A 15999-nucleotide genomic window follows, 5' to 3' on the forward strand; every position below is an offset into this window, starting at 1 on the left:
TCTATTTCTAGCAAGAGCCAGTGTTGGAATTTGAGCTAAAAACCTGGCATTACAACTTGAACAATTATCAAAGTAACTGTCAACTTGGGAGGTATCCAAGATGGTATCCATGAAAGTGTGCAGAAATTAACAAAGAAACACAAAAGTCAGCACTGGGGGAATCTACACTGTAGAAAGAATGAAATGTAACACCACTAGGGAATCATGGGAGTTGTAGTCCTGCAATGCCTTCAGCCTTTGCCGCCAAAGAATGCCGGTGCCTCACCAAAATACAAATCCCAGCATGCCGTAACATTAACCCATATCACGATTGTCTTTTCTGCCCTCGGGCCAAAGCAGCCAATCGGGACTCAACACTAGCGACACGGAAGGGCGGGATTAGCCCTCTGTCATCACCTAATCAGAAATCACGTAAGGAAAGAAAATATAATTCCTGATTGGATGGGAAGAAAGGTTCGAGAGAATACGATTGCTCTGCGTGAGTAGGCGTGGCTTCAGATTGACCAATGAGGACTGAGGGCGGTGAGCTGGGGGCGTATCCTTCAGCTCAATGGCTGCGGGGACGGGAGGGACGCTGGCCGATCCCTGGGGTGAGTTTCCCAAAAAGCCAATTGGTTTAAGAACAAAGGAACCACACTTGGCATGAAAGCGCGACATAAATGATGCGGAAGCAGAGTGGGAAAGAAAGAGATAAGCCTGCGCTCTTTGCACAATTACCCAAGAGTGAGATTTAGAGTAATAAAGGGAGCTAATCCTGATTTAACGCCCTCCAGGGGTTTGGACTTCAACTCCCAGAATTCCTGGCAGTAGGCCAAGCTGGCTGGGGCTTCTGGGAGTTGGAGTCCAAAACACTTGGAGCACCAAAGAATGGGAACCACTGCGAGCATAGGGCATCTGTATCGCTGTTATTTCCAAAACTGCTGGCGAAAGAACTTTTTGACTGGGTTGCTGTGAGTTTTCCGGGCTGTATGGCCATGTTTCAGGAGCATACTCTGCTGACGTTTCGCCTGCATCTATGGCAGGCATCCTCAGAGGTTGGGAGGTCTGTTGGAAACTAGGCAAGACGGGTTTATATATCTGTGGAAGAAAGCATTCTTGTCCGTTTGAAGCAAGTGTTAATGTAGCAATTGGCCACCTTGATTAGCATTGAATGGCCTTGCAGCTTCAAGGACTGTCTGCTTACTGCCTGAGGGAATCCTTTGTTGGGAGGTGTTAACTGGCCCTGGTTGTTTTCTGTCTGGAATTTTCCTGTTTTCTTCTTGACCCTTCTTACTGCTTTCTAGGTGTCAGTTCTTTTATTAATTGTTAATTTGTAGCCACTGACCATTTACAGCCCAACATTTGATCGTGTTTGCAGGATTTCAGAGCAGCTTCTTTCTATGCAAGGCACCGAAGGCATCACTTCCTTAATTTGGAAATAATTGTGATGTGTACTATGTGGCAAACATTGGCTAGTCCATATCTCTACAATCAGTGTTAATGTTTACAAACTGATCCCATTCATGTTAGTCAGTAGCAGTTTATATTAAATTCCATGCATCTTTATCTGTGCAAGTGCCTTCAAGTTTAATAGTTTTCTCGGGCAAGTGATTTTGCAATGTAAACTCAACACAAAACTGTCCTGTATTTCACAAAAAATTGGCATGTTGATGGCATAAAAACAATATTGTAGTAATAATAATTTTTTAAAAATCTATTTCTTCCCTGCCTCTCTCCACAGGTTGAGGCAGGTTACAACACTGTAAACACACATTCACCTAAAAACTTTCTTTAAAATAAATATTAAAACATATTTCCACAAGATACATATTAAAATACACAAAACAGAGATTCAACGTAAGATGCAAGTTTAAAATTTGTCATAAAAACGGAACAATAATAAATTTTATTGTAGAAATAAATCCCTTTAAGTTTATATTTTTATAATAGACTTGTGCAATTTTAAATTATATTTTATAATGGATGTTTTAATTATTGTTTTTTATAACTTATTTGTTTTTGGCATCTGCAGGTTTTAAAGCCGCCCTATGTGCCCCCCCCCCCCCGGGTATGTGTGTGTGAGAAGGACGGAATACAAATGTATGAAATAAATAAATAAAATATTTGACTTAACTTGCCAATATTTTTAGTCCATTTATTTACTGCATTTCTATACCGCCCTCTCTCAGCCCAAGGGGGACTCTGCGGTGTACAACATGACAAAATTCAATGCCGCAATTGACATACAAAAGCAATACATGACATTAACTAAAATTGATAACAAATAAATATGAATTAAACCATTAAAACACAATATTTAAAAACATAAACATATCAACTAAGCTTATTTTTGTCTAGTTTCTTTATAGAAGAAACAATTGTACTTGCAAAAAGTTATGCTTTGCTAGAATTTGAAAGACATTGCATCTTCTGATATTACATAAACAATGCTCAAAATTAGTGCAAATATACGACATATATTGTGTTGTGCAAATACATTACATATATACACTACATATATTGAACATTTCATTTTAGCTGATGTGTGCGTTCTTTCGTATTCTGACACAGAAGTTGAATAATAGTTTCAAACTTTTATAGTGCATCATTGATTCAAGCAGCTATAGCATTCTGGATAAAGTAGGTTTTTTTGCTGTCTTTTTTAAAGAACAGATGGTAGTAATCCAGATGACACAATCCAGCCATTCTCAGTTAGCAATTGCAATAAACTACAAACCTTCCTTGGCCCTACCTACACTAACCTATTGGTGCAGTTCAGAGCAACTCTTGCTTCAAACTGAGGTGGCCAGACAGTAAACTCCCGCAAAAGAGCATGAAAGAAAGCTCTTCATGTGCTCCTTGTTTTGTGTAATTTCCATCCAGGCCTCAGATTCGTTTCCTATGTAATCATCTGCAGAGCAAAATCACTTTCTTCAATACCAGTTTGAAACTGCATTAGAATCATAGAATTGGAAAAGACTTCATGGGCCATCCAATCCAACACCCTGCTAAGAAGCATTCAGTGGTCAGTATAGATGGGGACTGTGTTTTTAGGTAATACCTTAAAACATGGCTAGAATTCCAAGTCTGTAAAGGTAACCATATTCAGCAGGCAATATGACAAAATAGTGACGTGAAAAGCCATAAAATGTTCATAGAATCCATGCTAGAGGATACTGACAACTGTCAGCTACAATGTACAACTAGCCTTTTCCCCTCTGTCTGGCCCCTTCCACACAGCTGAATGAAATCCCACATTATCTGCTTTGAACTGGCACATATAGCAGTGTGGACTCATATATTCCAGTTCAAAGCAGATATTGTGGGTTATATGGCTGTGTGGAAGGACCTTCTGTTTATATATATAGAGAGAGAGAAAGAGAGAGAGAGAGAGAAAGAAAAAAGTTTTCATTACATAAAAATGGGAGGACACTTTAGGTAAAGAAAAGTAGGAAAAGAAAAGATGGAGAAAAAAAGGGAAGGGAAAGACAAGGGGAGGAGGGTAAAGGGGTTAAGTTTGTGACTTCCATGCTTCTTTCTTCCGTTTTAAGTCCCAAAAAAGAAATATATATGTGAAGATTGTTTTTTCCCCTTTCGAATCCTTATTTCTTCTCTAAGTATTCTTCAAAAGCAGACCAGTCTGTCATTTTTAATCCTCAACCGGTATTCTTCTTTAAGAGTGATGTTAATTTGTCCATATCCTTTATCTCCGTAACTTTGAGTAACCAAGTCTTTGTGTCTGGTATTATATCCATCGCAAAGACCATTCTCCCCACTGTAACAAAATAAGTGAATAGTTTTTCCTTATTCCGGTCAATAAAGAACTCTGTGTCAAACATTCCAAGTAGGTAGTATTCAGATCTCATAGAAAAGTCCTTTTAAAGAATTCTTTGACATTCTTTATGAATACTCTTCCAATAGGCTGTTGTCTCCTCACAAGTCCACCACATGTGAAAGTATGAGCCTTCCTTAGTCTTACACTTCCAACATTTATTATCTGTATTTTTGTACATCGTTCCCCAATTTCTTTGGCATCATGTACCAGAAGGGCCCTCTGTTGTTGTTGTTAGCAAAATAGTGGAAGAAACCATGAAAAGATATTGGAGGGTTACAAATATAGGCAGTCCCCAAGAAAGGCTCTGTAGGTTTTGTTTTTAAGTTGAATTTGTATATAAATCGGCACAGGTCCATTTTTAAAGTGTTACTCCAGCTACATTTTTGTTTTTAACTTTGGATAGCATAGGGAAGGGTTAACACCCCTGTGAATTTTGTTTTTCTGTCTGTGCCCCTGTTCAGAAGATTTTACCTCACTTTCTGTCCTTGTGAGAATTGGATTTTGAAAAAATTGGCTTGTTGTGGAAACACGGATTGGTGATAAAACTTCAATGGAGACTCCCTTTCCCCATGAGAACTCTTTCAGGAGTGAATTTCCCTTCCTAGGGGTAGATTTCTCTCACTTCCTGTTGTCTCAGTCCCATTCTGAACTACGAGATGTTTGTAAGTTGGATGTTTGTAACTCAGGGACAGCCTATAGTAGATGAAATTGGTTGGACTCGGTAGAATTCTGTGTACAATTAACATTTTATCTCAATGCTCCTGAAATAGCCTTCCCATGTTTACCCATACTTGCTTGTGAATCTCTCTTTCTACAGACATACACATGCAAAGGATTGAAGACAAGAGAAATTAGAGTACTTCCACAGTCTCCCTATTTGTATGCTAGGTGCTGTCAGCTGCAAAGATCAAAAATATCTGATAGTCCAGAACTAATTTTAAGGATTCATAGTCTTTGTTCAGTGATTCTTTAGTAGATTTAAGTAAGCTGAAGGTACATGTAGCAGCATTTTTTAAAACAGTGTCTTGCCTGTATTGAGTAATGTGTTAAAATGTTTATTCCTAACTGCAGAATATCTTTATGTTATAGATTTTGGTAACACAACTGATATAATTAAGACAATACCACAGGATCTATTTGCAGAACTAGTAAGTAACATCTGTCTGTATTTCATTTTAAGTCTCACTACATTATAAAATATTTAAAATGTCACTGTGTTATCTAGCTTACATTGATTGGTCCTTTGTTTCTAGAAATTCGTTTCACAAAAGAAAAATTGTCATTGAAGTTTAACTGCATTGAACTGGATTATATGCCAGTGTAAACTCATATAATCCAGTTCAATGAAGTTAAACTACATTCTGAAACTGCATTATTTGGTAGTATAGATCCAGCCTTTGTAAAGTGAACCTGAATTCAATAAATAGAGGCTCAGGCAGGTGGCTCCCATATGTGCAAATTGGGTAAGTTATTTGTCCTGGATGAGGTTGAGCTCTCCTAAATACAGTACATAATTTGGATGTAACGTAGAGTCTCGCTTATCCAACATTCGCTTATCCAGCGTTCTGGATTATCCAATGCAATCTGCCTCCCTCTTGGATCCACAGCTGTTTCTCTAGGCAGCAAGAACTGAACTTTTTACGGATTTAATTTCCGACAATGTCATTACTATAAGTTCATTTTGTGCAATTCTATCTTTATTTGAAGTCAGTTTGTTAATCGCCAATGTTTTTGTAGTCAATGTTTTCAATCTATTGCAATGTTTTGGTGCTAAATTTGTAAATACAGTAATTACTACATAATGTTACCGTGTATTGAACTGCCTTTTCTGTTGATTAGTTGTAAAACATGATGTTAATTTGTAAAATCATAACGTAATTTGATGTTTAATAGGCTTTTCCTTAATCCCTCCTTATTATCCAACATTTTCGCTTATCCAACGTTCTGCCGGCTCGTTTATGTTGGATAAGTGAGACTCTACTGTACTCTTAAATCCTCCTCTCATATAGGAAGGCAGGTGGACTCTGTGGCTTGGAGTTACAAAGTCTAGGTTCAGCTTCTCTACTTGCTAAAGCCTTTCCTGGAAAATAGATAACATAGTTACAACAGGACCACTGCAGTGTGCTCAAAACTGAACCATTTTGGAACTCAACGTGGAATTGCAGTTAGTTGAAAATACAGGAGCTAGATTGCTGACTGTAACATCTTATACAAGGAATAGTGTTGCCTGTCAATATGTCTCTGGTCTGGATTCAAAGTACTGGTCACAAATATTATCAATCTCAAAATCTCATTTCTTTTCACTATTTCTCCTGCTCTCTGCAATTTCCTTTCTCCTGTCTCCTAGTAAGTGCTGTTTTCTCATTCAAAGAGCAATCATTACATCATCTCTTGCCTCTTCAAGCTTCTTGTCCTAATTACAAGCCAATACAAAGCTCTGTACCTCACTGTAACTTCAGCAGATATAACAGATCATAGAATAACACCTTTTCTCCTCCAATTTACCATGCTTCCATATCCCCTTTTTCTGAATTTTGCCTTGCGCCTTTTTTTGGATTACAAACCTACTGTTGAACCTGCATGTGGATGGTATTGTTCATTTGTTATTTTGTTCGCCATGTATATGGATGGCATTATGATACAATGACATGAAAGGATAATTTTATGAATTGATAAACTTGAATGGATGAATTGGTAGTTTATGAAAGGAAAATCTCCCGTAAATCATTGAAATTACTATTTGATTTTTGACTTTTATTTCAAAACCACTTGCATGGCTTGTAAAATATTTTATTGGAAGCCAAAGGTTTTTAATAGGTGTTACATTGTTTGATTGAGCACCAACCCCCAGAGTCAGTCACAACTGGACTTAACATCAGGGGAAACCTAACCTGTCACAATACTTCATATGGTGGTTAAAATATACATTTACAGTTGTTAACTGATTGTAGTAATTTCAGTTGGCTGTTCACCCGTTACATTAATCTGATTAGACTTTCCTAAAATGTCAATATGAACTCATTTTGTGGGATACCTATAAAAACAGCTTATAACAGAAAGAAAGGGCATCCTTATTAGTGTTTTAGGTCAAAAAGAGAGACACAGTTGCCAAAAATTGGCCTTTGATTCTCAACTTTAAGTGTTGCAATTGTTGTATTAGTTAATTAATTAATCAATTAATTTGATTGAATAATGTACTAAAATATGTAGGCATGAGCAGATTTTTAAAGCTGATTAGGCAAGTTTCTTTTCTGCTATGAAGCCGACAATTAGCAGATTGTCAGCTGTTAATTTTCGCACAGAGCAAACACCATGTGGGTTTTCTGAATCAGAAGCCAACCTTTTAAATATGAGTTCCAGAATTAGGTATGTACAAAGTGGGAAATCATCTACCATCTTTTCACTGATCAAATGTAAGCACAGGATTACAGTGGCTTTCCAGAATAAACATTTGTTCAAGTTATACTTACAGTTTTTTAACCAGTGAAAATTGCTTCTCTCTTCCTTTTTTAGTGTGAACAAATTATCAGATATCTGCAATGTCAGATCCCAGCTGTAAATACAATTGAGCTATGTCAGGTAAGGTGAATAGCTAGCAGCAAAATGAAAACAATATTGCTCAAAGTGAAGTTGCGAGTACATCCAACAAATTGTTGCTGACTACTTACGTAAAATTCATTTATTCAAATTATCTACTCTAGCTGGGACTTTTAGTTGGTTTTAGGCCAATTTTTAACCACTTCTCTAATTTGTCTTATGTTGCAACCCAATGAATTTTGTTTCTTTCCTAGAGATTTCAAGCAGCAGGAATTAACATAGCTGCTAGTGATCTGGCAAAGGTAGTAAATGCTATTTCCTTCGTATTCAGGTAAGCAGAAGCTACCCTTCCTACCACTTTGATGGCTCAAGAAGTGCATCCCTAACACTTTCTTCTATATGTAGCAAAATGGCATAGAAGGAAGCGCTTTTGCAATAACAAACTTAAGAATTTTATCTTTATGCTCTGACAATTTTTTTAAAATTGTATTGTTACCCATGCTTCTGTAAATTAAAAATATTTTATGTTTCTGGATTCTGCTTCCCCACTAAAAACATTTTGAAAGGAAAATTTTGCCTGGTTTGCAACAAATCTGTTTAATGGTTTGAACTCATGTACTGAGGTATAACAGTTGTTTTGGTTATTTCTAAGGTCTCCTCTTTCATTTTGTCTTAATAAAATACAGAATAATGAAAGTCTAAGGCTGCATCTATGTTGCCGTATAATGTAGTTTGAGCTGCATAATGTTGTCAGTGGGTGGGTCTTCCCCCCACCCAGAACTTCCACAGATATATTAAGCTTCCTTGCTTAGTTTCTCCATACCTCACAACCTCTGAGGATTCCTGCCATAGATGTGGGCAAAACATCAGGAGGGAATACTTCTGGAACATGGCCATACAGCCCGGAAAACATACAACAACTCTGTAGACTCATATTATTTTGTTGGTTGCAAACAGCATTATATGAGTCTACCCTGACCATATAATGCTGCTCAAACTGCATTATATTGTCAGTGTTGATCCAGCCTAATTTGAATATATACAGCCTTGCTTCCCACTTGGTATTTTGCTGTTACTACTGCAACTAAGGTCTTACAAAACTAAATATTTCACAGTAAAAAAGAGATCTTTCAGAGCAGCTAGGAGCCGCTTGTTGCCATAACTAATCTAAATGAAAGCAATCTGAGAAATGTGGGTGTACATAAATAAGCACATAAACCTTTAAAATGCATATGCTTTTCCAGTATTTTGATGACTAGAGTGTCATGGGTTAGATCCCTAGACAGCTGATAAACTGAGGCAATGGTGTCAAAACTGAATTATTTCAAGAAGAAGGTCTATAATTACCTAAAAGCTTTTGTGAAAGACACCTGATCTCTGTAATTGATCTTTACTCGCCACTTGTATTTGCATGTAAGTGTTTAATGTAGCATAGAATGCATCTGTTTGTTCAGGCTGAACAATGAAGTCTGCTTTAACATTCTGCATTAGGCTACAAAAGTATTTAAAAAGACATAGTGATTTTTTAGTATCAAGATAAAAAGTGTTTTTTTATGATGGAAAGTTTTTTAGAGTAATAATATTTTAACAAGTGCTAAATTATGTGTTCATCTCTCTTGACCAAAGAAAACTTTAAAAGGCTGATCTTTTCTATTTTAAATCAAGCTGATCAGAGCCATCCCTTCTCCCCGCTCTCATTTTGTTCTATAGCACAGCAGCAAAATGTGAACTCTCATCTGAAGAACTGTCCACCAAGCTAAGCAGTGCAGCTGGTGGCCTGCCAAAACAAGCTATACAGGTTATTCGGCATGTTTGGAATGAACAGGGAAGATCTCTCACAGCAGCAGAAGATGCAAAACATATGGTAGCTGTTGGACAGGTAAATAGTTCTTTTGGATAGAAGGCTACCCCTGGAATACCCTTTTTAGAGCACTGGAGTAAAATATCTAGATGTATTGAACATTTTGAACAATAAGTTATTTCCTGCTTATACTAAAGGGAAAAAATCACTACTCTTGGATTATACTTTATAGTTTTCTGGAATTTGAATAAAACTGCTAGATAAAAATTTAAAAAGCATTCATTGACTGCTTCTGGTTTGAGCAAAACTGTGTTTCATAAACAGTCTGTTGATCAGTGTATTCAAACTTGTATGTTAAATATTGTTGAAATTGACATTTATTTATTTATTTATTTATTTGCAGTATTTATATTTTGCCCTTCTCACCCCGAAGGGAACTCAGGGCGGATCTCAGAACACATACAGTAGAGTCTCACTTATCCAAGCTTCACTTATCCAAGGTTCTGTATTATCCAAGGTCGTTTGCCTTTTAGTAGTCATTGTTTTTGTAGTAAATGTTGCAATGTTTGGATGCTAAATTCGTAAATACAGTAATTACTACATAACATTACTGTGTATTGAACTGCTTTTTCTGTCAATTTCTTGTAAAACATGATGTTTTGGTGCTTAATTTGTAAAATCATAATGTAATTTTATGTTTAATAGGCTTTTTTTAATCCCTCCTTATTATCCAAGATTTCCGCTTATCCAATGTTCTGCTGGCCCGTTTATCTTGGATAAGTGAGACTCTACTGTATATGGCAAACATTCAATGCCGATTATAACAATGACAAGACAGACAACAGATAGAGCTATATATAGGCTTTCCCATCATTTGGCATCTTTGGATGTTGTGCTCGATTCTGGTTACCGGCAGTACTGTTACTCCATCTTCCTGCCGAAGAGCTTTCTTTGTTTGTAAACGTCCTCCTTTTTCTGATCGAAACACTGAGCCTAAATACCTGCCCGCTTTAATGTGGTTCCTATTTATCTACTCACATTTGTTTTCAAACTGCTAGGTAGGCAGAACCTGGGCTAAAGGTCAGGAGCTTATCCTGACCCAGGCTTTGAGCTCTTAAGCTTCCGGTTGGCAAGATTTATGGTGATTGACCTGCTCTGCTAAAACCCAGACCTTATCCAAACGGAATCTTACCTGACACTGAACTTTAAAGATCCTCAAAGGAAATCCACATATATTAAAATTAAATCCTAACCCTGTATATGTGTGTGTGTGTGTTTGTGCACTCACTCACACACTTCAGGACAGAGAATCTGTTATGCTTAAAACCATCAAGATGGAGGGTGGATTTATATTGTTTTTAATTTTTCTGCTTTTGATCTCTGCGGCTCAATGAAACACATTCAGTTTATGCTTTTAATCATTTTACTACACACTTGCAGCAAATGTGTAGTCAGATTCTAATTGCTCCTTGCCTCAGAAAACATAACAAAATGTTCGCCTGAGGATAGACTAGCTAGGTTCATGGACTCAGTTTGAGACCTAAAACCCAAGGCATATATTTCAAGATTTGTTTAATCATTATGCCAGCAGGATTACTAACTCAACTAAATTAAATGGTTGTGTCTTCTGGCACTCAAATATATATTTGCAGATGGGGAAGAGCTTTATAAAGAGAAATGGGAAGTAAATTGCACTATAGTCTACAAAATATATTGCAGTCACTGGGATGAGATCACAAAGGAAATAGTTTAGTGAAAAGAAGACAAACTATCAGACGTCTTAATCTTTACAAACATATTTTAGAAATACATTTTGAATAATGTGAAAAAAAATTTGAATTGTGTGAAGAATGGAGATTTTCCATGTTGAACAATGTACAGTGACTTTAAAACTGTACCCAAGGAGACCTTGGGGTTTCTCAGAAATTTGTCATTGTTGTCATATTGTTTCTCTTCTATAGGATGGATACCATTTTGACTAAAATGCCTTTGGGTAATAGCCAAAGTTACCCGTTGCTCAGTTAAAAGTTCAGTAATGAACTATTTATAAGGATTTGGGGTCTTTCTCTATTAAATTTTCTCTGTCCAGGAACTGAGAGGTTGTATTGTTCTAAAATCTTGTAAAAAAAATTCTGGGTTTTTTCCTCCCAAATGACACTGGTATAGCCCACAAAATATCTGAACTGGCAAATCTTGGATTGCTGTGATCCAGTAAATGAAGAAAGGAAACTGAGAGGAGCGAATGAGCCCGTCTTACTCATGAAATGCCAAGCAACAGTTAGGTGTTGAATTGCAACATGTCACCGTGTATTTTAGCAATTCTAAATGATTCCAGTTGCCAGAGCAAACATCTGAAATGTCTGCTTTTGTTTGCAGCTTATTGATTTTCAGTGGAAACTGGGGATGGCAGTCAGTTCTGACAACTGTAAATCTCTGAAATCCCCATATGTTACCATCGCAATGAAGGTGGCAGACGCTTCAGGACACATCACAAGCAAAACATTTGAAATGACAGTCTCACAGTTTCAGGTTAGTAGTCATCTTTCATATTTCTTGCTTTCTTTCAAAGGCTGGCATTCATTCTGACACTGTTACAAATGAACTGCATAACATGTCACAGTGTAGGCTTAATTGATTCTCCAGTCTAAATCCAATTCCTATTACCAACTAAACTCATTGAATTGCTAAATGGTTACACTTATGTAAACCCTGTTAGTTCAATAGGTCTACTTCAGTTAGAACTAAGTGTTGGATTTCAGCCTTTATGTAATGATCACCCACCAGTGAGAAAAATGTTATGGGAAGCAGAAAATATCATTGACATTTATTAAATAATCAGATGGTGCATATTAAGAAATTGTTGGTAAATTAATCAGTCTTCTAGCTGAATTAACTTCTAAATTAACATGAAGGCTAAGGAGATTTGAGCAGTATGAACACAATACAGTAGAAATACTGGTTGCTGAAATACCTTTTTCATAAACATAAATATGTTTATGTATTTGGTTATATTTCTCTCATCTTAACCGTATGATGCATTTTTTTCCTGGTGGCTTTTTCCCACTTGCTACTTGCCATCTTAATGCAGCTCAGTGCTGTCTGTATTCGTGGCAGGTCAGTATCCAGTCTTGGGAACAATTACTACAGTTTGTTCGATCAGGCCTTATCTGTATCTGCCGTTTTTAATAATATATATTAGATCTCTCTATAAGAGTATGTGTAAATCCCCACCCCTCCTGCCTCACACCTGTCATTTTGCTAATACAGTAGAGTCTCACTTATCGAACATAAATGGGCCAGCAGAATGTTGGATAAGCAAATATGTTGGATAAGAAGGAGGCATTAAGGAAAAGCCTATTAAACATCAAATTAGGTTATGATTTTACAAATTAAGCACCAAAACATCATGTTATACAACAGATTTGACAAAAAAGTAGTTCAATACGCAGTAATGCTATGTAGTAATTACTGTATTTACGAATTTAGCACCAAAATATCACGATGTATTGTAAACATTGACTACAAAAATGCGTTGGATAATCCAGAATGTTGGATAAGCGAGTGTTGGATAAGTGAGACTCTACTGTAGTTAAACATGCATGATTTGTATAGATATTTACTGCCCTTCATCTTCTCAGAAACTCCCTGAGAACAAAGAATGATATACAGTAGAACCCCGGTTATCTGATGTAAACGGGCGGACTGCAACTTGGGTTACCCGGATTAATCGGATAACCCGATTATAGGCCCATGCGTCTAGTGGAGGGAGGAAACTTCTCCCTCCGGCAGGCGCTTGGACCCAGGGAAGCGTGAGGCATGCTGCTGCTTAGCGACATGCCTAGCGCTTCTCTAAAGGCCCAAGCGTTGAGCTGAGGGAAAAGTTTCCTCCCTCCGCTCGGCACTTGGGCCCAGGTAAGAAGGCCACGATCGCAGGCCGCTTCCTCCTGCGTCTCCCTCTCCTCTTGCGAGAGGGATTTCCTTCTTGCGAGAGGAGAGGGAGAGGCCAGAGGAAGCGTCCCGCGATCGCTGCTGCAGCAGCGCTCGTGGCCTACTTCTCTGGACTGAGGCCTCGCCCCTTGGGAAGCAGCCCAGTTTTGGAATCAGCAGGTCAAATATACCCAGAAACAGGGCTAACATTTGAGGGACTTATTTATTTATCATGTCAGAAGCAAACTGAGGGTACAAGTTGTAATGTATTTGAAAACACAAAAAGTTTTAAAAGCAACAACAACAACAACTTGGCATTATACTAAATGTCCTTTGACCAGTAGCTGGCCACCGAGAGGTTGTATTTTTCTAAAATTTTGTAAAAGAAATCTGGATTTTTTCCTCCCAAATGACATTGGTATAGCTCTTGGAGTGCCTCTGGTGTTTGGTGTAAGAAGTTCTTCCATAGTGTATGTAGGAGGGCTTAGACTGCATTGTAATAAGTGGTCTGTGATTTACATTTGAGGGACTGAAATGTGTGTTATTTAGTGTTATGACCATAATTTTCAATCATGGTAAGAGATATGAGTTTAGAAATTGTTAATGGCTTGAGCTAAACATGAAATGTTTAGCTGCACATTACAAGTTTTGTGATGTGGACATGTGAAGGGGCACATCACAAGTTTTGAACTTGACTTAGAACATAGAAGATGGTTTTAAAGGAAGCAGATTACAGGAGGTGGCTTCATAGACCTATCAGCAGCATATGATACTGTAAATCATCACCTTCTCCTGAGAAAAATATATAATATCACAAAGGACTACCACCTCACCCGCTTCATAGGAAATCTGCCACAAAATAGGAGCTTTTTTGCTGAGTTCCAGGATCCAAAAAGCAAATGATGAAAACAGAACAGCCTGCCACAGGAGAGTGTTCTTGCTTCATCAGTGTTTAACATTTACACAAATGACCAGCCACCGCCAGAAGGGACAAAGAGTTTCATCTATGCTGACAATCGTACTATCACCACTCAAGTAGGGAGCTTTGAAATGGTTGAACACCTCTCCAAAGCATTAGGTGCTCTTACTGCCTTTTACAGGGAAAACCAGCTGATTCCTAATCCATCTAAAACACAGATGTGTGCTTTTCATCTTAAGAACAGACAAGCATCTTGAGCCCTGAGATTTACCTGGGAAGGACTCCCATTGAAGCATTACACCACCAGATGTTTGCCTGGAAATAGCAGCCAGTAATGAAAAGACCAAGGCATTGACATCTCCGCCCCATCCTCTCTTCGGATACCAGCCAGCATGCCAATGCCTTAAACCAAGAAACAGCTTTACTAAGATCTACAAAGATACTCACAGGAACATCCCAGCAAGCGAGAGTCCAAACGTGTCAGGTTAAAACCCAGAATCTCAATTCATGGCTGATACCGGATGAGAAACTCCCTCCTGGGCACACATAAGACTGGGCAACTTGGAAGGTGCTGAACAGACTGCACTCTGGTGCGACAAGATGCAGAGCTAATTTTAAGAAATGGGGCTACAAAGTGGAGTCCACATGCGAGTGTAGAGAAGAAGAGCAAACCACAGACCACCTACTACAATGTAATCTGAGTCCTGCCACATACATAATGGAGGACCTTCTCACCGCGACATCAGAGGCACTCTTGGCCAGCTTCTGGTCCAAAGAAATCTAGTATAATGTCAAGTTTTAACTTTTGTGTTTTAAAAAACATATATATATTATAACTGTACCCTCAATTTGCTTCTGACAAATAAATAACATGAAATGCACATATAACTCTGCACCAGGGTTGCTTTCTGAAACGTGAGTGAATTTACATGTGGACAGAGAGAGAGAGAGATTTGATGTGCATAATGTGCTGTAGTGTAAAATGGGCCAAAGTGAAGTTTTGAACTAGTATGTACATTCCAAGCACAGAGAGTACAATAGCTCATTGTGTTAATGCCAATATTTATATGTACTTGTCTGCTTTCTGTTTTAGAACTTCTACAGTCAATTCAAGGAGATGGCAAGCATTCTTGAGACGGTTTGAACAGCACCTCAATAGTTCACATGAGTCAAATGAGTGCTTTGGTCTTACCGATGAAAGTTAATTGTGTTTGTTGAAGAAAAATATGGAAGATGATCACCATTCCAATTGTCTTCATGATATTGACAATCTATTATGTAATACCTATTTGGAAAAAAAATATCTGAAGATCCACAGCCAGTCTGTAAAGACACTTCCTTTTATTAACTATTACTCAAGAATGTGTTGCTTAACAGCAGAAATAGGGAGCACACAACTTCCACCAGAATGCAATGATATGGGTTGCACAGGATAGATGTTGGGATATAACGGTCCATTTTATATCTTGTTTTAAATATTTAGTACTCTCTGTATTTATAAGTAAATGAAGAGTGCATAACATATGACTAATACGTTGCCTATGAAAAATAGCTTGCGGAGCCAACATTCCATTCTACAATTAAAGAATATTTAATCTAATAAATAAAATGTTGGAAAATATTACTGCACCTTTATCCTCATTCATTTATTGTGGCCTTTCATGGGGAGGTTCATGTTACTTAGTAACATTAAAATTGCATGTGTATATGAATGTACCTGTCTACTGCTAACTGGTATTTCACACAGTAATTTGGGCTGGCATTCAAAGGTACACAAGTGGGTGTAAGGATTATTTATGGCTGTGGTTAGATTTTCACAGGTCTGAATACTTCAAACTAAGTTCACGGCTTCCTGCTGACCTGTAAATGAAGCAGCACGGAACATATACATTTATTAAGTCAAATAGTACCTTTTTGTTTTCCTTACATTTAGAATAAGAACAGTTCAGAGTTCCAGAGAAATGCAAAGATTTCAAGCCTTAAATACTTTCTTAAACTTAG

General features: G+C 37.6%; 1 protein-coding gene across 3 annotated transcripts; it reads left to right on the forward strand.

Annotated features, from left to right (window-relative positions):
- Window positions 1–484: 484 nt before the first annotated feature.
- commd6 (COMM domain containing 6) lies at window positions 485–15619 on the forward strand. Of its 3 annotated transcripts, none has more exons than XM_003218658.3 (7): window positions 485–590; window positions 4904–4962; window positions 7328–7393; window positions 7606–7682; window positions 9062–9230; window positions 11529–11681; window positions 15092–15619. In XM_003218658.3, the coding sequence occupies exons 1-7, from the start codon at window positions 551–553 to the stop codon at window positions 15140–15142; spliced, it is 615 nt and encodes a 204-aa protein (XP_003218706.2). In that variant the 5' UTR covers window positions 485–550; the 3' UTR covers window positions 15143–15619. The 3 variants fall into 3 exon arrangements, with proteins under 3 accessions (XP_003218706.2, XP_062831637.1, XP_062831638.1); XM_062975567.1 differs by lacking the exon at window positions 485–590 and adding an exon at window positions 648–723; XM_062975568.1 differs by lacking the exon at window positions 485–590 and adding an exon at window positions 932–950.
- Window positions 15620–15999: the final 380 nt, after the last annotated feature.

The sequence above is a fragment of the Anolis carolinensis genome, chromosome 3 (assembly GCF_035594765.1).
Source record: "Anolis carolinensis isolate JA03-04 chromosome 3, rAnoCar3.1.pri, whole genome shotgun sequence".
Taxonomy (NCBI): domain Eukaryota; kingdom Metazoa; phylum Chordata; class Lepidosauria; order Squamata; family Dactyloidae; genus Anolis; species Anolis carolinensis.